The following is a 23,830-nucleotide window of genomic DNA, read 5'->3' as shown; positions in this document are numbered from 1 at the left end:
GGGAAATAGATAAGGAAAATATCATCTAATAACAGAGCACACATATAGGCGTCCATGAAATTATACAAAATTGAGTGAATTTAACATATTACTAACAGTTTTTTTTCCTAAAGAGCTTCTATATGTAGAAATTGCTAGCATAGCACATTTTTATATCCTAAAAATTCATTTAACTCCATTTGGACCTGTTTCGTACTTTCATCCAATACCTAGTATTCAGGAAAACGCACACAACAGAGAAAACAAAAAACTGTGTATTGAAGAATGTGCATATAGAGAAAAGTTGTGCCTAAAAAACTGTGTATTGAAGAATGTGCATATAGAGAAAAGTTGTGCCTACTGACTAGCAATGAATACTACAGACAAAAGCCCATTAGATAGATGACAGGGATTGGCAATAGACGCCTTCACTGATATTGCCTATTCTTTCTGCAGCAATTCAACTGAACTCAAAAGTATGTCTTTCCTTTCTTATAGTTGTACTTGTACACTAGAAAAAAAATTAATTTTAATGTGACAGCAATCATTTTACCAGGAGGTTAGCTCTCTCATCTTCAGCAATTCTCTTATCAGTGCTGGCAATCTCCTCAGTGGGACTAACACTGCACCAATGGCTTCATTAGGATTACGTTAAGGAAAAAACTGAAAAGAAATAAGCAACAAGCAAGTCATGAAACTTTGTAACCTCTTGATTGAGTAGAAAAGAAAACCAGGATGCAAATGATGAGATCTATTTGATAACTAATAGCCAGCATAGTTGGAAGCACCACAATCTACCTTCCAGAAGGAAGAAAGTCACCAAGTGCAAATACGAGTCCAAATACAATAACAGCTGCTCCAACTCCAATCTATTAAATTCCACATGAATCTATTAGTGGCCATATGAAGAAAGAACTCAGATTGGATCAACACGGAGATGTGTCAGCTCCATTATAGCACTACCTTGGTACCCAGTCCAATTGTAGTACTTTCGGACTCGATCGGAGCATCATAGTCAATTGCTCCGTATGCTTTCTCTTCCTCTGCTTTTTTCTGCTTTAGTGCCAACCTACCAGTTAGTGGAAATGTCAGTCAATGAAACACATTTTAATCAATGAAGAAGAAAAGAGAAAAAAGGATAATGTCATCAACAAATTAGTGACATAGTCCACAAAAATGGAAATAAAAAATCTAAATGAAGGAATTAGACATCAATATTTGACACAGCATAGATTTAGCATAGTCAACAATGTAGAAGCAGCTTACTTTATAAGAACAAAGAATATCCCAAAGTAGCCTAGAACATAACGCAGAAGTTGAAATTGACATCAATTAGCCCCGGAATCTGAGGTCTAAATCTAAGTTGCTCCGACATGGCAGTTAGGTGCCGCACCCGTGTCGACACGACACTAGTATGGGTGTGGGTATGGGATCCGTATTGGATCTGGTCAAACAATTTTGGGCACTTTGACCACGACGGACGGAAAAATTTGAGACTGATATACAATTTGATTCCCGAAATCAAAACCAAAATTAGGGTAAATTTGAAGAAAATAGCATACCTTATCTAGGAAATCTATCCTGAGAATAAAAAAGAAAGCCACATTTTACAAGCTATACATAAGTATTCCCCAAAATTTCTCATAATTTAGAAATACTTTATATTTTTATTTTTTGAATTATTTTTAGCCGGATCCTTGCACCCGTATCCGTATCCCTGAATCTTAGAATTTACATCTCGAAGGATCCGACCTCTAGATCCGCACCCATGTCGGACACCTACACCGGTGTCCTAGCAACTTAGGTCTAAATACTTGATCGCGACACTTGTAACCAGTGATCATTCAGTCAGTCTCTAGCTTGGAATGCAAGCAAGTTCGGTTTCATGCCAGGGCGGTCGACTAAAGAAGCCATTCAACTGGTAAGGAGGTTGATGGAATAGTATAGGGAGACGAAGAATGACTTGCATATGGTGTTTATTGACTTAGAAAAAGCCTATGATAAAGTCCTTAGGGAGGTTTTATGGAGATGTTTGGAGATTAGTGGTGTCCCGGTAGCGTACAATTAGGGTGATTAAGGACATGTACAATGGAGCTAAGACTCGGGTGAGGACGGTGGGAGGTGACTCGGACTATTTCCCAGCAGAGATAGGGTTGCATCAAGGATCAGCTCTTAGCCCATTTTTATTTGCCCTGGCGATAGATGTGTTGACGCGATTCATTCAAGGAGAGGTGCCATGTTGTATGTTATTTGCAAATGACATAGTGCTGATTGATGAGACGCGTTGTGGGGTTAAATGCTAGGCTAGAGGTGTGGAGACAGACCCTGGAGTCTAAAGGTTTCAAGTTGAGCAGGACGAAGACAGAGCACTTGGAGTGTAAGTTCTGTGTTGGGGCTCATGAAGCAGAAGTGGAAGTGAAGCTGGATACACAAGTCATCCCCAGGAGAGATAGTTTCAAATATCTTGGGACTGTGATACAGGGTAACAGGGAGATCAACGAGAATGTCGCACACCGTATTGGAGCGGGATGGATGAAATGGAGGCTCGTTTCGGGTGTTTTGTGTGACAAGAATGTGCCACCTAAACTTAAGGGCAAGTTCTATAAAGCGGTAGTTAGACCGACCATGTTGTCTGGAGCCGAGTGTTGGCCAGTCAAGAAATCCCATGTTCAGAAGTTGAAAGTAGCGGAAATGAGGATATTGAGATGGATATGTGGGCATATCAGGAGAGATAAGATTAGGAATGAGTATATCAGGGACAAGGTGGGCGTGGCTTCGATAGAAGATAAGTTGCGGGAATCGGGGCTGAGATGGTTCAGGCATGTGAAGAGGAGAGACGGTTAAGAGGCGTGAGAGGTTGACAATGACAGGTCAGAGGAGAGGTAGAGGAAGGCCTAAGAAGTACTGGGGTGAGGTGATTACGCAGGACATGGCACTACTTCAGCTTACCGAGGAAATGACCCTTAATAGGAGGGTGTGGAGGTCGAGGATTAGGGTTGTGGGTTGACAAGCAGTCTAGAGTTTCGTCTAAGCATCCCAGTAGTATTAGTCCTAGTTTTGTATTTTTAGATGCCTAGCCCCTTGCTATTTCATCTTGTGTCATTATTTCCAGCAAGAATGAATCTATTTTTATAGTGTCGTATTCTTACATATCTGTTGTTGCACGTATTTCATTTGTTCCCATGTCTACTTACCTGGTTGTTGCTACTGTCTGTTTATTGCTTCATTTTCACTTCTTTTGAGCCGAGGGTCTTTCGAAAACAGCCTTTGTACCTTCATTAGGTAGGGGTAACGTCTGCGTACACTTCACCCTCCCCAAACACTACTTGTGGGATTTCACTGGGCTTGTTGTTGTTGTTGTTGTCGTCATCTTACTTGGAATGCAAAGTGGTGGTGACGCCTCTAGTAAGCATGGCCAAGCAGCTCGGAAATTATTTTTGTACTAGGTCATTGTACAAATGATAGCCGCTACCAGTACAAGGTGATTAATTGGTCAATAATGCTAAAAGAATCTCTCCTAGTCTATGATTACTTCCAACTTTTTCTTTTTTGGGGTGGAGGGGTGGGGGTGGGTGAGCGGAGACTCTCTATTTGAATCTCATTTGTGACTGTCCATACAAGATGATAAGATGAAGAATAGGTACGAAGGCTACTGGCATGTCTGTAACATCAATGAGTACACCACGTTCAGCGATGAAACATCATCTCTTTTAGCAGCTTTCGTGCATCATCAAATTTTGGACTCCAATACAATATGAGCGGAAAACTGGCTAAGAAAATTCAGAATGGCAAGTTACTGCAATCATATATCTAAAATTCTTATAAGGAAGATAGCTACTGCAGATAAGCAGTGGGGTAGAAACCATTCTAAATAGTAGTAGCACCTTTTTACTGCTTGCAACCGTTCCTCAAACTGAGGATCTGACACCACACTTTTTGCCTTTCCGACATCATTCATAGAGCTCAAACGAGGTGCTTCTGCACGAAAATGAGCCTCATATGATATATGCAACAAGATCTGTTACTCAGACATCACTTTAAACAAGAGATAACAAAAGAAATCTTTAAGAGACCACTTAGTATGATAACAGAAAAACGTGATCACACATTTTGGATTGGAAATAAGCTTCAGAAGAACATGATCACACATTTTGGATTGGAAATAAACTTCCAAAGCATAACATTTTTAGCCAGAAGTATCAAATTTATACTCCGGAAGAATGTGCAAAGAGGCAATTAAAAGATACGCTAATCATTTTTAAATAATTTTGACAAGTGGAAGGACGATGAAGGAATCAAAAGATAAGTTCGAAAGGGGAAACCACAAAAAAAAATGTTAGAGCGTTGCTAATCCAACTGGCAAGAGAAACATCAGAATAATTGATTGCAGAGTTTATTAACTGTTCAGTATGAGAAAAAATTGGATCCAGCGCTAAACAGTAATCTATTAACACGTTCCAGGTATGGCCAAAGGGTAACGATTCAACCAAGAGTTGGAAACATATTCAGCAGTTGTGAACTCGAGCAATACATCACAATTTAAACCCAAATGATTGTTATTCTTTATATTGTCAGTATTGCAGAACAAAAAAAAATTCCTCGTGCCTTGTTTTATTTTATTTTTTTCAAAAATAAAAGTTGAGGCACGCCTTGTTTTAGGTTTAAAAGTTTCCAATGTATAATATTTGTTTAAAGCTAATATTCTGATGCATCCTATAATTTATACATCTAATTAAACAAAAGTTTTCTATTTCTCTAAATTATTAATCGGTAAACCATAGGTACAAACAAAAAAGATACGCAACTACACACTGCAGAACATGCAAGGTAGGCTGTTTACTAACGATTAAGGAGGTCATCGGACTGTGGAGTGGATGAATTCCTGCAAAAGTAAACAATAGCTTTAGATAATAATTGCAATAAGCTGACTTACAATAGTCTCTCTCTATATATATATGTGTGTGTTGTGTGTGTGTGTGTATTTTTTTTCAAGAATGAAATAATGACAAAGAGAAAAGGTTGCTGACTTCAAAGCACTATTTAGATCAACATGTAATTCTAGACAACACCAAGGCACAAGTTCAATAGAACAAATACAAATAATTTCTAAAGCACTAGAAGGAGATGAGATAACTGAAAAAATATGAATCTTCTCCATTATGTCATGGTATCATTCAAATTAAATTAATATCTCTGACATCAAATGACCTTTCTATATCGCCTCTTAGGTTAGGTCTTCACGTACATACTGGTGTACCATCTCTTATTTGCAGATGATACTTTGGTGTTCTGTGATGCATATCACAGATGTTTCTCATACTTGAGGCAGATCCTCATCTGGCTCCAGGTTGTGTTATGCCTCAACATCAACCTCAGAAAATGTGAGATCATACTGGTTGGTAGGGTGGATAATTGGTGCATTACCTACAACCTCCTGGTCTACCTTTGGATGCTTCAAACAGAGATCTGCTCGTGTGGAATCCAGTGATTGAGAGGGTTGAGAAGCGGTTAGCAGGCTGGCGAAAGAGGTACTTGTCCAAATGAGGTACTTTGTACTCATAAAAGGTACTCTGTCTAGCATACCCACTTATTTCATGTTGTTACGCCAGACTCCAAGTTTCAGTTACTGAAACGTTGGAAAGACTTCAGTGGATCTTCCTACGGGATGCAACAGGCGAAACAAGGAAGTTTCCTTTCATCTAGTAAACTGAAATGTTGTTACGACTCTGAAGAAATGGGAGGACTTAGAGTGAAGAATCAAAGGGTCTTCAATAAAGCTCTATTAGGCAAGTGGATTTGGAGGTTTAGGATAGAGGAGAATGCCCTATGGAGGGGGTAATAGCAGAAAATTGTGGGATTATAGAAGGGAGTGGAGAATAGAAACGTCATTACTGTCTGGGTGCGGCTATTAAGTGCATATTCTCTTCCCTAAAACCTTCCATCCTCCTCCATAAACATCCACACTGATACACTCACAATATCATGTCAGATTACTCAAACTTTTGCATCCATGGAAGTCTATTCTCTTTGCATTACAACACTATAGGTGCCATATCCAGTGTGGTGCTTTTTTCCATATATTAGTTTCAGAATATCCAAAGGTGTGAAACCATAATGAGTAGAGGTGTTAAACAGGGACGAGGTAGACCTAAAATTACATGGAAAGAATTTGTCTCAAATGACCTATAATTTCTTGGAAGCAATGCGACTTAGTGACAGATAGGGCACAATGTGTGTGTGTGTAGGCAACACTAATTAGTTGCATATATGTTTTAAACATGTTATTATGTTTACTTTAGGTCATATGCTTTCTTGGGGGGAGGGGTGGGTTGGAAGACTCATTTATCTCTCACACCAGTGTTATCAAAGGCGAAAAGTGCAAAAAAGCTCTAAGGTCTGTTGGGGCTTTAAGCGTTAAGCGCAAATAAAGCACGGGCTTTAATGAAGAAAGGCACAAATGGAGAAAAACTACAAATATGCATGTGTAGTCCAAGACTAATATCTATAAGCATGAAACCCAAATATATGGACAAAGAAATTGAAGAAAATTTATAAAGAGAAATATCAATTGTTTAGCGTCGCCTCTTTAGGATTACGCTCGCTGACAAGGAAAAGTTTGCCTTAGAGCCTTGATAATAATTCTGAAGCGCCCCCTAAGCGAGGTGAAGCGCTCAACATGTTTTGAGCCTCGCTTCAAAGCTTAAGCGCGCCTTTGATAACACTGCTGTCATAGATTTTTATGCAAGTAGAAGATCTAGAGAACTCTTAGCACTTTTTATTATTTATTATTTTGTATAAAGTTGGCCCGAGATGAATTTAAATGGAGAAATGGTAGATACCTATAACTGACTGCAACTTGTTTAAGACAAGCATAGTTGTTGTTCTAGTTGTTTTGATAAGTAATGATCAGGTGCATGTCAAATCCCTTTCCTTTTACCATTTTTTCCATTATTTGACATGCAAGGAAATTTTATTAAAGAGGAACCCATATATGGAAGAAGAGTAGACTCCTAAACCAAAGGACTTACTATATCCGAAGAAACATCGCCCTCCAACCTCGTTGCAGATAAAGCAACATCATGAAAAAGACCTAGTGCTTTACATGCAGAGAAGATTATCACACATATTGAACCGAGAAACAAATCTTTCAATGTCCTCGTGTTACTCTCCATCCAAATACATCATACAACAGTAGTCAGTAAGTGAAGCTCATTTCAGAAAATTTCACCAAACTTTTGGACAAAAGTTCCAATGTTTGACCATTAAAAACTCGCTTAGTAAGAAAGACGAGTCATCATACATCTCAACTGAATTTAGTCCTCTGGCAAAAGTGCAAAGCAGAAATAATTGACTTTGGACCTCACTGTTCTTCTTGCATATGATGCATGAATCTGAAAATATAGATTTAAAAGGTTTTCTCTGTTGTAACAGGTTGGTGTTGTAAGGTCTCCCAAGTTACTTAATTTTAGACGGAACTTCACTTTCAAGGAAAAAGATACCAAAGGAAAGCTCGTGAGTGGTTGCATATAAGTGAGCTAGGAGAAAAGGATTTACGAGTGAAAAACGTAGAGGAATCTATCCATCTCTGAGTATCTGAAATCTGGAAAGAATGATGTTACTGATAAGAGAAGCTAATAGAGTTGTGAGATTATTTGATAATCTATCATTCAAATAGCGGAAAAAGTGGAAGTTCCAAGAAAGAGAATTATCTCCCAGTGTCACAATGATGATATCGTTTGTGGAGAGCAAAAGCAATAAAGTCTTATCCCAAATTGAGTCAACGTCCCATTACCAACTTTTCAAGAATCAAGAACGATATACGAAGGAAAACCCTGCAAAGTGGATTTCCACGGACACGAAACCCATCCCATTTGTCTTTTAACAAATTGGAGGAATGCACTCCTTAGAACCATTTCATACATATTTTTTTAGCTTGATTTTTGTTGTCATATAAAGAAACACCAACTATTGCCATATTTCTTGATCATTCATCAGCTTAATATTGCAAGAGTCGCTAAAAACGAAATAATTCAGCAAGATACAACTGTTAAACCATTTGCAGTGAATCAGCATATTTTGCATACCACTTACAAGTTGCCCCGAGAACCTGTGACGACCCGGCCAGTCGTCTCATGAGTTACCGCTCCGTTTTCCCTATTTCTGCTTCTTTATGCTTCGTTATCCGTTTTTTGTAGTATCGGGTTGGTCGGATCGAATCCGGAATGATTTTGGTAAGGTTTGAGACACTTAGTTTCTTTAGAGTGATTTTAAGTCGGAAAAGTCAACCGGAAGTTGATGTATGTTTTAGAGGGCTCGGATGTGAGTTCCGATGGTTCGGTTAGCTTCGGGAGGTGATTTGTGGCTTAGGAGAGCGATCGGAATGAATTTTGGAGGTCCGTAGTAGATTTAGGCTTGAATTGGCGAAGTTGATATTTTGGCGATTTCCGGTTGACAGGTGATATTTTGATATAGGGGTCGGAATGGAATTCCGAGAGTTGCAGTAGCTTCGTTATGTCATTTGGGATGTGTGTGCAAAATTTCAGGTCATTCGGACGTGGTTTGGTTCGATTTTTGATCAAAAGCGTATTTTGGAAGATTTTAGAAATTTAGGCTTGAATCCGATGTGTTTTGAGTGATTTGATGTTGTTTGAGGTGTTTTGATGATTGGAACAAGTTTGAATAAGGTTTTAGGATATGTTGGTGCCTTTGGTTGAGGTCCCGAGGGCCTCAGGTGAGTTCCGGATGGTCAATCGGATCATTTGAAGTTGGAAAAGATTGCAGAAAATACTTTTCAGCTATTGCAGGGATTTTACCCTTCGCATTCGCGAAGAGGCAGTTGAGGAAGGCAAGAATTAAGCCTTCGCGTTCGCGGAGGGCTGGCAAGTGGTGCATCGCGTTCGCGAGAAGGTCTTCGCGATCGCGTAGAGGAAATTGGGTCAGATGGGTTCGAGGTCCAGTGTTCATCGCGTTCGCGTATGAGTGCGCGCGCTCGCGAAGGTTAAAGTGGACGAAGCATCGCGTTCGCGATGGTCATTACGCGTTCGCATAGAGGAAAAGTTGGTCAACGCGAGTTTGTGCTTCGCGAACGCGTGGGTTTGACCGCGTTCGCGAAGAAGGAAATATAGGTCTGGGCAGGATGTTTTTAAGTCGTCTTCTTCGCGATTTTGGGGCTTATTTCACCCATAGTTGCTCGTTTTTGGAGATTTTTGAAGGAAATTGAAGAGGGATTCAAGGGAAATCGTTGGGAGGTAAGATTCTTGGACTAAAAACTCGATTATTATGTGAATTCCACCTAGAAAATCATGAAAGCTAAGCCTAAAATTGAAGAACTAGGGCTTGAGAAATTGGACTTTTGATTGGGGATTTGGAGGACCATTTGGGGTCGGATTTGAGAACTTTTGATATGTATGAACTCGTGGGGAGATAAGGAATCTAATGATGTGAAAATTTCTGAGTTTTGAGAAGTGGGCCCGGGGCTCGGGTTTTGCTAATTTCGGGATTTGTGCCCTTTATTGATTGTTTTCGCTTGGGCTTTGTTCCCTTGGCATATTTTGACGTCCTCATTTTGATTTTGGATAGATTCGACGCGTGGAGGTCGATTCGAGGGGCAAAGCCTAAAATGATGTTCTGAGGGTTTGAAACCCCGGATTGCACATCGTAGTGCTATATTGAGGTGAGACACACGCTTGATGGCGAGCGTGAGGTCATGCACTATTGGGGATTGTGACTCGGTCCTTCCCGATTGATGATTTTACCGCGTATTTGATTGAAAACTATTTGCTATCATCATTAATTGGGTTGAATGCCATATTTGGGCCTAGAGCCAACTCTTTGAACCCTTCGGGGCTATTTATTGATTTTCCTCACTGTTTTGACTTATTACTTGAGCTAAGTCATGTTATTTCCCACTGTTTTCATACTCAGCCATGTTTACTCAGTTTTAAGATTTAAATGATATTTTAAATGATGTTTGGACTGAGAAACACCGTTTTACTATTGCCCGAGAGGCTTCTGATGATTTTTGACTGAGTAAGGCCGAGGGCCTATATTGTGAGGAAACACTGATACTGATTTAAGGCCGAGGGCCTGAGATATATATACGCCACGAGGTGGCTTGATTGATATGAGGCCGAGGGCCTAGATTTGATGCTACGAGATGACTTGTTATTGCGCTTGGGCCGTAAGGGGCCCCTCTAGGAGTCTTTACACCCCAGTGAGCGCAGGTACCCATTGTGATGTGAGATTGAGCACGAGGAGCTGGTACTATTATGGGATGTTGCCCGAGGGGCAGATTTTGCTGATACTGTGCCCGAGGGGCGAACTTCTATTTGTTTACTTTATCTTAATTATCTGTCAATTACCTGTTTACTGGTTGAAAGAGGATTTTACTTGATTTTACTGTTTTTAAGTGATTTTACTGCTTCATTATAGAATGTCTTGTGCCTTACGTATGAATTTACTTTCAGTCGTTATTTACATTTGTTACTCACTGAGTTGGCGTACTCACTTTACTCCTTGCACCCATGTGTGCAGATTAAGGCGTTGCTGGTTACGCTCCGGAGTGTTGATTTCCTCCAGTTCCAGGCGGGCCTTTCCGAGATTACGAGGTAGTTGTTGACGTCCGTAGCCCCGTGTCTCTACTCCTCTAGCACTTTTGTTCCTTTTCAAACATTTGTAGTAGTTCATGACTTTAGCAGACTTGTATTATGGCTCATAGATGCTCGTGACTTGTGACACCCTGGTTAGGGTTGTGTTGGGTTGTACTTCCGCACTTTATTGGCATTATTCGCTACTTAGTATTGCTATATCATGTTCTAGACTGCTTTTACGTTATTTAACTGTTTAAAAAGTGAATTGGGTTTAATTGGCTGGCCTTGTCTTCACGAGAGGCGTCATCACGACTGGGTTCGGGTTAGGGTCGTGACAAGTTGGTACCAGAGCCTAGGTTACATAGGTGTCACGAGTCATGAGCAGGTTTAGTAGAGTCTCGCGGATCGGTATGGAGACGTCTGTATTTATCCTCGAGAGGCTGCAGAACCTTTAGGAAAAAGCTTCATATTCTTGAAATTCTTGTCGTGCGAACTTGTTGATCCGAGTACTGAACTTCTGTTATTCTATTCTCTCACAGATGGTAAGGACACGCGCTACCAGACAGGGTGAACGAGCACCAGTGCCACCTGTTGTGGCCACCAGAGGCCGTGGATGCGGTCGTGGTAGAGGCAGAGTAACGAGGGCAGCAACTGTGTATCCATCAGCTGCCCCAGCTCAGGATCAGGCTCCAGCTATGGATGCTCCAACAGCACCAGCTTAGGCACCAGCTGTGCGCATCGTGATTCCGGGTCTTCAGGAGGCCTTGGCACAGATCTTATCAGTTTGCACTGGCCTGGCTCAGGTGGTTTCAGCCACTACAGCCGCAGCTATTTCACAGGCCGGGGGAGGCAATCAGACTTCTGCCGCTCGCACACCTGAACAGGTTGTGCAGGGACTTCAGACGCCGGTGGCACCTCCAGCCCAGCCGGATGCACCAGCTCAGGAGTTTGTGGTACCAGTTATGTCGGATGATGAGCAGTGTCGACTTGAGAGGTTTGGTAGACTCCAGCCTCCGACATTCAGCGGTGCAGAGGGCGAGGATACCCAGGGGTTCTTGGATAAGTGCCAACGGATGCTTCGTACAGCAGGGATTCTTGAGACTAGTGTTGTGACATTTACTACCTTTTAGTTTTCTGGGGCTGCCTTCACTTGGTGGGAGGCGTATGAGAGGCGTAGGCCTGTTGGTGCAGCGCCCCTTACATGGCAGCAGTTCTCCATTCTCTTCCTGGAGAAGTATGTGCCGCAGCCCCGCAGAGAGGAGCTGCGTAGGCAGTTTGAGTGGTTGCGACAAGGGATATGACTGTGTCACAGTATGAGTTGAAGTTTTCTGAGTTGGCTCGTCATGCCATCTGGTTGGTTCCGACAGATCGAGAGAGGATCAGGAGGTTTGTTGATGGTCTTACTTATCATCTCCGTATTCTTATGACCAGGGAAAGGGTGACTGGTGCTACCTTCGAGGAGGTTGTGGATATCGCCCGTGAGATTGAGACGATTCGTTGTCAGGAGCGAGAGGAGAGGGAGGCCAAGAGGCCTCGAGGATCTGGCAGCTATAGTGGCGCTCCTTCGAGGGGCCAATTTCAGCACAGCAAAGGTCGTTCATTCAGTCCTGCTCAGTCCGCTCGCCCAGGTTATCGTGGGGCATCTTTGGGTCATGGTTATCATGGATCTCAACAGGGCCAGTCATCACTTAGCGCCATTCCAGCTCAGAGTTCGACCCGTGCTCCATCAGTTCAAGGCTCTTCTATGTCGAGTGCATCTGCTAGTCACTCCGGTGCGAGGGGTTCCCTTCAGTCCCCTTCTCCAGCACCTAGTAGTTGTTTTGAGTGTGGTGAGATGGGTCACATGTGGAGGCAGTGTCCTCATCGTGTTGCTAGTTCGTCCCAGCATAGGGGTCAGTCATCGGCTTCAGTGCCAGTTTCTTCACCACCACCCGCTCAGCTAGCTAGGGGTGGGGGTCAGTCAGCTAGAGGCCGTTCCAGAGGGGGAGGTCGATCAGGGGGCGGTTAGGCCCGTTTCTATGCACTCCTAGGCAGACCCAATGCTACTGCTTCAGACGCTATCATTACAGGTATTGTTTCAGTCTGCCACAGAGATGCTTCTGTATTATTTGATCCCGGTTCCACCTTTTCTTATGTGTCATCATACTTTGCTCATTATTTGGGTACGTCCCGTGAGTTTCTTGCTTTGCCTGTTCATGTATCTACCCCAGTAGGCGATACTGTTGTTGTAGACTTGTAGACCGTGTGTACCGGTCGTGTGTGGTAATTATTGGGCGTCTGGAGACCCGAGTGGATCTATTGCTATTGAGCATGGTGGATTTTGATGTCATTTTGGGCATGGATTGGTTATCTCCGTGTCGTGCTATTCTGGACTGTCATGCTAAGACAGTCACATTGGCTATGCCGGGTGTGCCACGGATCGAGTGGCGAGGTGTGACTGATTATGTTCCTAGTAGAGTGGTCTCTTTCTTGAAGGCCCAGCGTATGGTTGGGAAGGGTTGCCTTTCATATCTAGCGTTTGTGAAGGATGTCGGAGCTGACGCTCCCAGTATTGATTCTGTTCCAATTGTGAGGGATTTTCCCGATGTGTTTCCTGCAGACCTGCCGGGCATGTCACCGGACAGGGATATTGATTTTGGTATTGACCTGGTGTCGGGCACTCAGTATTCCGCCGTATCGTATGGCACCAGCGAAGTTGAAGGAATTGAAAGAACAGCTTCAGGAACTCCTTGATAAAAGGTTCATTCGGCCTAGTGTGTCACCTTAGGGTGCGCCGGTTCTGTTTGTGAAGAAGAAGGATGGAACCATGAGAATGTGCATTGATTATAGGCAATTGAACAAGGTAACAATTAAGAATAAATATCCTTTCCCTCGTATTGATGATTTATTTGACCAGCTTCAGGGAGCGAGGGTGTTCTCCAAGATTGATCTTCGTTCAGGTTATCACCAGTTGAAGATCAGGGATTCAGATATTCTTAAGACGGCTTTCAGGACCTGATATGGTCATTATGAATTCTTGGTGATGTCTTTTGGGCTGACCAATGCCCCAGCAACGTTCATGCATTTGATGAACAGTTGAGAGTTGTGTTGCAGAGATTGAGGGAGGAGAAGCTGTATGCAAAGTTCTCCCAGTGTAAGTTTTGGCTCAGTTCAGTGGCTTTCTTGGGGCACGTGGTGTCCAACGAGGGTATTCAGGTTGATTCGAAGAAGATATAGGCGGTTCAGAGTTGGCCCAGACCGTCCTCAGCCACAGAGATTCGCAGCTTTCTTGGTTTGGCAGGCTATTATCGACGGTTTGTTCAGGGATTCTGATCTATCGCATCGCCCTTTACCAAGTTGACTCAGAAGGGTATTTCATTTGTATGGTCGGACGAATGTGAGGAGAGCTTTCAGAAGCTCAAGACAGCTTTGACCACAACTCCAGTGTTGGTTTTACCATCAGCTTCAGGTTCATATACCGTGTATTGTGATGTTTCGAGAGTTGGGATTGGTTGTGTATTGATGCAGGATGGTAGAGTTATTGCTTATGCTTCTCGTCAGTTGAAGCCCCATGAGAACTACCCCGTTCACGATTTGGAGTTAGCTGCCATAGTTCACGTGTTGAAGATTTGGAGGCATTACTTGTATGTCGTATCTTGTGAGGTGTTCACTGATCATCGCAGTCTTCAGCATTTGTTCAAGCAAAATGATCTTAATTTGAGGCAGCGGAGATGGTTGGAGTTGCTTAAGGATTATGATATCACTATATTGTACCATCCGGGAAAGGCCAATGTGGTGGCCGATGCTTTGAGCCGAAAGACAGTGAGTATGGGGAGTTTGGCATATATTCCAGTTGGGGAGAGACCTCTTGCGGTTGATGTTCAGGCCTTGGCCAATCGGTTCGTGAGGTTAGATATTTCGGAGCCCAATCGGGTATTGGCTTGTGTGGTATCTCGGTCTTCCTTATATGATCGCATCAGAGAGCGCCAGTATGATGATCCGTATTTGCTTGTCCATAGGGACAGAGTCCAGCATGATGATGCCATAGATGTGACCACTGGTGATGATAGAGTGTTGAGGATGCAGGGCCGAATTTGTGTGCCCAATGTGGACGGGCTTCGGGAGTTGATTCTGGAGGGGGCTCATAGCTCGCGGTATTCCATTCATCCGGGTGCCGCGAAGATGTATCAGGATTTGAGGCAACACTACTGGTGGAGAAGAATGAAGAAAGATATTGTGGGATTTGTAGCTCGGTGTCTCAATTGTCAGCAGGTGAAATATGAGCATCAGAGACCGGGTGGCTTGCTACAGCAGATGGATATTCTTGAGTGGAAGTGGGAGAGGATCCCTATGGACTTTGTTGTTGGACTTCCACGGACTTTGAGAAAGTTCGATGCTATTTGGGTGATTGTGGATCGGCTGACCAAGTTCGCGCACTTCATTCCTGTGTGTACTACCTATTCTTCAGAGCGGTTGACAGAGATCTATATCCGGGAGATTGTTCGTTTGCATGGTGTCCCAGTTTCCATCATTTCAGATAGAGGCACTCAGTTTACATCGAAGTTTTGGAGGTCTGTGCAGCGAGAGTTGGGTACTCAGGTTGAGTTGAGCACAGCTTTTCACCCTCAGACGGACGGGCAATCCGAGCGCACTATTCAGATATTGGAGGACATGTTGCGTGCTTGTGTTATTGATTTCGGAGGATCATGAGATCAGTTTCTACCGCTTGCTGAGTTTGCTTATAACAACAGCTACCAGTCAAGTATTCAGATGGCTTCATATGAGGCTTCGTATGGGAGGCGGTATAGATCTCCAGTTGGTTGGTTCGAGCCCGGTGAGGCTAGGCTATTGGGGACAGATTTGGTGCAGGATGCTTTGGAGAAGGTGAAAGTGATTCAAGAGAGGCTTCGTATAGGGCAATCGAGGCAAAAGAGTTATGCTGACAGAAAGGTTCGAGATGTGTCTTACATGGTGGGCGAGAAGGTTCTACTGAAGGTTTCACCCATGAAGGGTGTTATGAGATTTGGGAAGAAAGGGAAATTGAGTTCGCGGTGGCTTATGAGCTTGCTTTGCCACCAGCTTGTCGAGTGTGCATCCGGTATTTCATGTTTCTATGCTCCGGAAGTATATTGGGGATACGTCTCATGTTTTGGATTTCAGCACAGTTCAGTTGGATGATGATTTGACCTATGATGTGGATCCAGTAGCTATTTTGGGTCGTCAGGTTCGAAAGTTGAGGTTAAAGGATATAGCTTCAGTGAAAGTGCAGTGGAGAGGTCGGCCCGTGGAGGAGGCTACTTGGGAGACCGAGCGGGAGATGCGGAGCAGATATCCTCACCAGTTTAAGGCTTCAGGTATGTTTCTTGACTCGTTCGAGGACGAACGTTTGTTTAAGTTGGGGAGGATGTGACGACCCGGCCAGTCGTATCATGAGTTACCGCTCCGTTTTCCCTATTTCTACTTCTTTATGCTTTGTTATCCGTGTTTTGTGGTATCGGGTTGGTCGGATCGAATCCGAAATGATTTTGGTAAGGTTTGAGACACTTAGTCTCTTTAGAGTGAGCTTAAGTTGGAAAAGTCAACTAGATGTTGACTTATGTGTTAGAGGGCTCGGATGTGAGTTACGATGGTTCGCTTAGCTTCGGGAGGTGATTTGTAGCTTAGGAGCGCGATCGGAATGAATTTTAGAGGTCCGTAGTAGATTTAAGCTTGAATTGGCGAAGTCGAAATTTTGGCGATTTCCAGTTGATAGGCCAGATTTTGATATAGGGGTCGGAATGGAATTCCGAGTGTTGCAGTAGCTTCGTTATGTCATTTGGGATGTGTGTGCAAAATTTCAGGTCATTCGGACGTGGTTTGGTTGGGTTTTTGATCAAAAGCGTGTTTCGGAAGATTTTAGAAATTTAGGCTTGAATCCGATGTGTTTTGGGTGATTTGATGTTGTTTGAGGTGTTTTGATGATTGGAACAAGTTTGAATAAGGTTTTAGGATATGTTGGTGCCTTTGGTTGAGGTCCCAGAGGCCTCGGGTGAGTTCCGGGTGGTCAATCGGATCATTTGAAGTTGGAAAAGATTGCAGAAAATGTTGTTCAGCTGTTGCAGGGATTTTACCCTTCGCGTTTGCGAGTGGAGCCTCACGTTCGCGAAGAGGCAGTTGAGGAAGGCAAGAATTAAGCCTTCGCGTTCGCGAGAAGGGCTTCGCGTTCGCGGAGGGCTGGCAAGTGGTGCATCGCGTTCGCGAGAAGGTCTTCGCGATCGCGTAGAGGAAATTGGGTCAGATGGGTTCGAGGTCCAGTGTTCATTGCGTTCGCGTATGAGTGAGCGCGTTCGCGGAGGTTAAGGTGGACGAAGCATCGCGTTCGCGATGGTCATTACGCGTTCGCATAGAAGAAAAGTTGGTCAACGCGAGTTTGTGCTTCGAGAACGCGTGGGTTTGACCGCGTTCGCGAAGAAGGAAATATAGGCTTGGGCAGAATGTTTTTAAGTCGTCTTGTTCGCGATTTTGGGGCTTATTTCACCCATAGCTGCTCGTTTTTGGAGATTTTTGAAGGAAATTGAAGAGGGATTCAAGGGGAATCGTTGGGAGGTAAGATTCTTGGACTAAAAACTCGATTATTATGTGAATTTCACCTAGAAAATCATGAAAGCTAAGCTTAAAATTGAAGAACTAGGGCTTGAGAAATTGGACTTTTGATTAGGGATTTGGAGGACCATTTGGGGTCGGATTTAAGAACTTTTGATATGTATGAACTCGTATGTGAAAATTTTTGAGTTTCGAGAAGTGGGTCAGGGGCTCGGGTTTTGCTAATTTCGGGATTTGTGCCCTTTATTGATTGTTTTCGCTTGGGCTTTGTTCCCTTAGCATATTTTGACGTCCTCATTCTAATTTTGGATAGATTCGACGCGCGTGGAGGCCGATTCGAGGGGCAAAGGCGTCGCGAGCTAGAGATTTAGCCGGTTCGAGGTGAGTAATGATTGTAAATGATGTTCTGAGGGTTTGAAACCCCGGATTGCACATCGTAGTGCTATATTGAGGTGAGACACACGCTTGATGGCGAGCGTGAGGCCGTGCACTATTGGGGATTGTGACTCGGTCCGTCCCGATTGATGATTTTACCGCGTATTTGATTGAAAACTATTTGCTATCATCATTATTTGGGCGGAATGCCATATTTGGGCCTAGAGCCAACCATTTGAACCCTTCGAGGCTAATTGATTTTCCTCACTGTTTTGACTTATTGCTTGAGCTCAGTCATGTTATTTCTCACTGTTTTCATACTCAGCCATGTTTACTCAGTTTTATGACTTAAATGATATTTTAAATGATGTTTGGACTGAGAAACACCGTTTTACTATTGCCCGAGAGGCTTGTGATGATTTTTGACTGAGTAAGGCCGAGGGCCTCTATTGTGAGGAAACACTGATACTGATTTAGGGCCTGAGATATATATACGTCACGAGGTGGCTTGATTTATATGAGGCCGAGGGCCTAGATTTGATGTCACGAGATGGCTTGTTATTACGCTTGGGCCGTAAGGGGCCCCTCCAGGAGTCTGTACACCCCCAGTGAGCGCGGGTACCCATTGTGATGTGAGATTGAGCCCGAGGGGCCGGTATTGTTCTGAGATTGAGCCCGAGGGGCTGGTACTGTTCCGAGATGTTGCCCGAGGGGCGGATTTTGCTGATACTGTGCCCGATGGGCGAACTTTTATTTATTTACTTTATTTTAATTATCTGTCAATTACCTGTTTACTGGTTGAAAGAGGATTTTACTTGATTTTACTGGTTTTACTATTTTTAAGTGATTTTACTGCTTCATTATAGAATGCCTTGTGCCTTACGTGTGTTCTTACTTTCAGTCGTTATTTACATTTGTTACTCACTGAGTTGGAGTACTCACTTTACTCCCTGCACCCATGTGTGCAGATTCAGGCGTTGCTGGTTCCGCTCCAGAGTGCTGATTTCCTCCAGTTTTAGGCGGGCCTTTCGGAGATTACGAGGTAGTTGTTAACGTCCGCAGCCTCGTGTCTCTACTCCTCTAGCACTTTTGTTCCTTTTCAAACATTTGTAGTAGTTCACGACTTTAGCAGACTTGTATGATGGCTCATAGATGCTCGTGACTTGTGACACCCGGGTTAGGGCTGTGTTGGGTTGTACTTCCGCACTTTATTGTCATTATTCGCTACTTAGTATTGTTATATCATGTTCTAGATTGCTTTTATATTATTTAACTGTTTAAAAAGTGAATTGAGTTTAATTGACTGGCCTTGCTTTCATGAGAGGCGTCATCACGACCGGGTTCGGGATTAGAGTCGTGACAGAACCATTGGAAAATATGAACTAAGAACACCACAGATGAAGAATAAGAACACGTTAAAAATGCTTTCCTAAAAGCGATATTAGCTCCCTCTCCTTCGCAAGATTGCGATGGGATTAATGCAAATAGCTTTATCCGGAAAAAAAAAAGATATGACAATCATTTGAATTTCTGCACTACGCAAATGGTGGAGAAATTCTTCTCAGGAAAGCAAGAAATACCAACTTGATTCACGTGTAGAACTTTAGACAAGGAGGAGAGTTTTGGAGGAAAGTTGTAAAAGAAGAAATATTTACTGCAAAAGTTAGAATACTTTCGAAAGGACCAAATTGTATTTAAATAGACAATAGTCGCTATTGGTGGCTACAAAGTTATGAAAGGATTGAATTTTTTTAAAAAATTATTAATTAAATGTAAACAATATATAACAAAAAGTTCCACAGAGGAAGAAAGAGAAGAGCACCTTTGCGGACGTACTATGCCCTTGGCCTGCCTTCTGGCAGTTGCAGAATTCTTTCCCTAAATTTAAGTAGCAGCAACCGTTTAGCATTAGATCCAAATTCAGGGATAACAGTTCAGCACTAGATTCAAATTATGGTTACAAAATCAAAAGGGTGACATCAATTGGGTCTGAAAAGAGAGATGAAATGTCAATGCATTGCAGAAGATAGAAACGAAAGATGATAAGCAAGACCTTGTTAGTGTTGCCGTCATTCGGACCACCGAAACCACGGCGTGAAGTTGAATCGGTAGAGCAGCATACACAATTCAGAATCCCATACTTGGAATTGGTAGTGTGCTCAAAATGATGATGATTGCTCCGGTTTATACCAGAAGGGAAAGAGAATGTTTTTCGAGTACATATACTGCAAGCGTCGAGCTGAAAGCGAGACCTAGAAGGAGCAAACAACAGTTGCGGCTGCCAAAGAATAGTAAAGTGAGTCGTTGCAACGGCCATGAGATAAGGTTTGCCGTTCGTTGCCTACAATTCCCGGCCGCTACAAATCTTCCTCGTGCAGCCGTCAATTGTTTGAAGCAAATGCAGAAAGTCAAAAAGTCAAGTATGTTTGTTTTACTTCAAAAATAGCCACTTTTAACCTCAAGTATTAGAGTTTAACCGATATTTCAAAAGTTACTAGTAAAGTAGTATTTATAGCCCGTTTGGCCAAGCCTCAAAAATCAGCTTATTTTGAGAAGTGTTTTTTTCAAAAGTGTTTTTCTCAAAAGTACTTTTGGTGAGAAGTTGTTTGTGTTTGGCTAATTAGTTTGAAAAACACTTCTGAGCAGCAATGAGTATTTGGCCAAGCTTTAAAAAACTGCTTCTAAGTGTATTTTTCTCAAAAGTGCTTCTCAAAAAAGTGTTTTAGGACAGAAGCTACTTTTTTCTGCTTCTCCAAAACTGCTTCTGCTTCTCCTTAAAAGCACTTTTTTTCCTTCCAAAAGCTTGGTCAAACACCTTAATTTTTGGCTAAAAGTGTTTTTGGCCAAACAGGCTATTAGTCACTCTTCTAATACGAAAAATATTTGAACAAAAATACCCCTGCTAAAATACGAAAAACCTCCAGAAACAACTGTTAGACTTTGAACATTTTCTAAATTCCTGGATTATAGTTTAAATTTTTTATGTGAAATCTCAGTATTGTATACTGGAATTCGAAACTTTTAAGAGTGAAACTCTAAGAACGACTATTGAAATTTAAATATTTATTTGATCAAACCCCATAATTTGTTCATGAAACTCCAATATAGTGGGCTGAAGCTTCAAATTTAGACAAGTAAAATTACAACATATTGTAATGGAGTTTGTGTGGCTCAAGTGAAGCTTACGTTGGGGTTTTACTTGTTAAAGTTTCGAACCCCAACATTAGGGAATTTCAAAGGAATTTTTGCGTACCTATATACTATTGGAAATTTTATTACCTTCCCTACTCAAATTTCAATTTAATTACCTTCTATATATAAATTTACCAATTATATACACTTTAGGAATTAAATGAGTATCTCTTTATATTAGAAATCAATTATTTCTCATCCTTGTTCTCTCTCTCTCTCTCTCTCTCTCTCTCTCTCTCTCTCTCTATATATATATATATATATATATATATATATATATATATATATATATATATATATATATATATATATATATATCAATCCCTAATTTCAGTAGTATAGAGCAAAGTAAAAGAGAGCAGCAATTTCACCGTTTACAGTCATTAAAAAATTTTGAAGCTTTGAATTCGAATTTGCGTTTTCAAAAAACATTATTTGTTTGAATTGAGTGTCGTTGCAAACAATTGGGAATTCTCTCTACGTCTCTCTCTATATCTCAACCCCTAATTTCAGTAATGTAAAACAAAGAAAAAGAAAGCAGCAATTCCACCATTGACAACCATTAAAAAGCTTTGAAGCTTTAAATTCGAATTTGGGTTTTCAAAAATCATTATTTGTTTGTATTGGGTGTTATTGCAAACAATTGGGAATATTGTTTGGAGTTTATATCTCAATTTTGAGGGTGTTTTGGTGAAGATTTGATTTGGTTTTGGCTGAATTTCAGATTGAAACTCGAAGAAGAAGACATGACATACATTATACTGCAGAAATTGTAGTAAAGTTGTAGAAAAATTATATTTTGTTGTTTATATATATATATTTTTATTTAAATATTATATGAAAGTTGAACAGTATTATATAAAAATTATATTTAAATTGTATGTTATTGTAGTTGTATTTAACTAGGTAGAAATAATGTGTGGAAATTGTAGATAAATTGTATAATATATAATTAGTTGTATGAAATTTGTTTTTACTATGTTAAATCAGATACAAAATATGCAAAAGGCATACTGTATAAATTTTGTAAAATTTGTCTTTAAGTTGTATGTTATTTTAGTTGTATTTAACTAGATAGTGTACGAAAAAATTCCCATGAATAAATTGTGTGCATATAAACGAATTCATAATATGTTAACAAACTGACAACATGCCGCTATTAACGAGAAGTGATGCATTCCAAGCACATAAAATGTATAACAATGTGCAGTTAAATGGGAAGCCTGTTAAGATTGAAATAGCTGGTTTCAACCCAAAAGTTGTCAGCTTGTGTAAATGTAGTTGGCAGCGCGAAGTGGATGAGGACAGGCGTATGTCAATCGATTAACCATCTTTTTCTTTGATTGAGAATTTTGTTTGTTTCATGTATGTGTATGTTTGAATGCTTACTATGATCTTATATGCTTAACTTTCTGTATTCTTTTTGTCTTACCAAGTCGCATGCGGTAGATGTATTATGATCGAAATTGTGCCTAATAGATTCTAGAGTCTGCTCCAATTGAATTGCTCTATTTCAGGCTAGAATTCTAAAGATGGATTGGCATCTATTTCAATCTCTGTTTTGCTTTGTTGATAGGAATGGGAAGTTATTTGTTGAATCAAGAAAATAAAAAAGAAACTTGTGATCACTTGATTTACGAGTAAATTCTGTGTTCCAAGGCCTTAGAAGCCTCCTTTTTCCTTATCTCGATTTGCGTACGCGGTTCAGGTGTATATCCGGAACGCTTTTATGTGGAAATGTGATGAAAATGTTAATTTGGCCTTTAAAATTGAATTTAAGTTGACTTGGGTCAATATTTTGGGTAAACGAACCTGGACTTATGATTTGACGATCTTGGAGGGTCCGTAGGAAAATATGGGACTTGTGTGTATGCCCGGAATCAAATTCCGAGGTCCCAAGCCCGAGAAATGAATTTTTGAAAGAAATTATTTTACTGAAAATATAAGAGTTTTTGGAAATTTGATTATATTTGAATCTTATGGTATCGGGCTCGTATTTTGGTTCCGAAGCCCGATACAGGTTCAAGATGACATTTAAGATGCGTCTGTGAAATTTAGTAAGAAACGGAAGTCGTTTGATGTGATTCGCACCCGTAGTTGTGAAATTTGATACTTTGAAAGTTTTGAGATTTTCTTAGATTTCTATGTTAAATTCGTTGTTTAAGATGTTATTTTGGCAATTTGATCACATGAGTAAGTCTGTAGGATGCTTTTGAGGTTGTGTACATATTTAGTTTAGAGCCCCGAGGGCTCGGGTGAGTTTCGGATAGGCGTCGGGGTGATTTGAACTTAGAAAATCTGGTGTTTTTGTTGTTTGCTGGTGTCCAGATTTTTGTGCTATGCGATCGCATAGTGTAGTCTCAGGGGCCCTATCTTGTGCTATGCGATCGCATAGCAACTTCCGCAATCGCATAGAGTTAATTCTAGGGGGTCACCATTTGTTCTATGCGAATGCAAGGCTTCTCACGCTATCGCACTGAGTTAACTAGGCCTGGGGGAAGGGAAACCTATTTTCCTCTATGCGATCGCACTCCCTGCCCCGCGATTGCAATGCCCATCCCCTCTTACCTTATGCGAACGCATTCAATTGTGTGTGAACGCATAGGTTTCTTGTCCAGTTATTTTAAAACAGTAGCAAAACATGATTTCTTCAAAACTTCATAACTTTTTCACTTAAACTCGAACTTGGGCGATTTTTTAAGAGAGATTTCACCACAAAACCATAGGTATATATTCTTAGACTTGTTTTCTTCAATTTCCATTAACATTCATTAGATTTCTAGGCCTAAATCATGTTCTTAATGGTAGAAAGTTGGGGATTTGGGCAGAGTTAGGGCTTTTTGAATAATTGAAATTTAGACCTCGTTTTGGGGTCGTATTCCGAAATTAATTACATATTCGGGCTCGTGGGTGAATGGGTGATCGGGTTTTGATCCGAACCTTATGTTTGACCAAGGGGGCCCGGGGTCGATTTTTGACTTTTTGGGAAAAATGATAGAAAACCTATAGTTTAGCATTGGGATTGAATTATTTAGCATTTATTGATGTTGTTAAATTAATTTGGACTAGATACAAGTAATTTGGAGGCGAATTCTAAAGGAAAAGCGGTGTTTGATGCTTGAATTGGCTGTGAA

General features: G+C 41.4%; 1 protein-coding gene across 9 annotated transcripts in view; it reads right to left on the bottom strand.

Moving 5' to 3' along the window:
- The window catches only part of LOC107779489 (uncharacterized), a 35,816-nt gene extending 15,831 nt beyond the window's left edge, over positions 1-19,985 (bottom strand). For 5 of the 9 annotated variants that reach the window (XR_012711001.1, XR_012711003.1, XR_012711002.1 and 2 more), the window contains exons 1-7: positions 19,558-19,984; positions 19,327-19,382; positions 4,824-4,861; positions 3,864-3,957; positions 943-1,048; positions 778-848; positions 533-602 (exon numbers count right to left, since the gene is read on the bottom strand). Coding sequence is in view for 2 of the 9 variants with exons in the window: in XM_075256054.1 (XP_075112155.1) it covers positions 533-602; positions 778-848; positions 943-1,048; positions 3,864-3,957; positions 4,824-4,861; positions 19,327-19,382; positions 19,558-19,821 (699 nt within the window). In the remaining 7 variants the exon portion in view is untranslated. Of the gene's footprint in view, positions 1-532; positions 603-777; positions 849-942; positions 1,049-3,863; positions 3,958-4,784; positions 4,862-19,326; positions 19,383-19,557 lie in introns of all 9 variants that reach the window. The other 4 variants (XR_012710998.1, XR_012711000.1, XM_075256053.1 and 1 more) reach the window with 2 other exon arrangements.
- Between the last annotated feature and the right edge of the window lie 3,845 nt (positions 19,986-23,830).

Source organism: Nicotiana tabacum, chromosome 6, assembly GCF_000715075.1.
Source record: "Nicotiana tabacum cultivar K326 chromosome 6, ASM71507v2, whole genome shotgun sequence".
NCBI lineage: Eukaryota > Viridiplantae > Streptophyta > Magnoliopsida > Solanales > Solanaceae > Nicotiana > Nicotiana tabacum.
The sequence above is the reverse complement of the archived record's forward strand: the minus strand, read 5'-3'. Positions and strand labels throughout refer to the sequence as shown.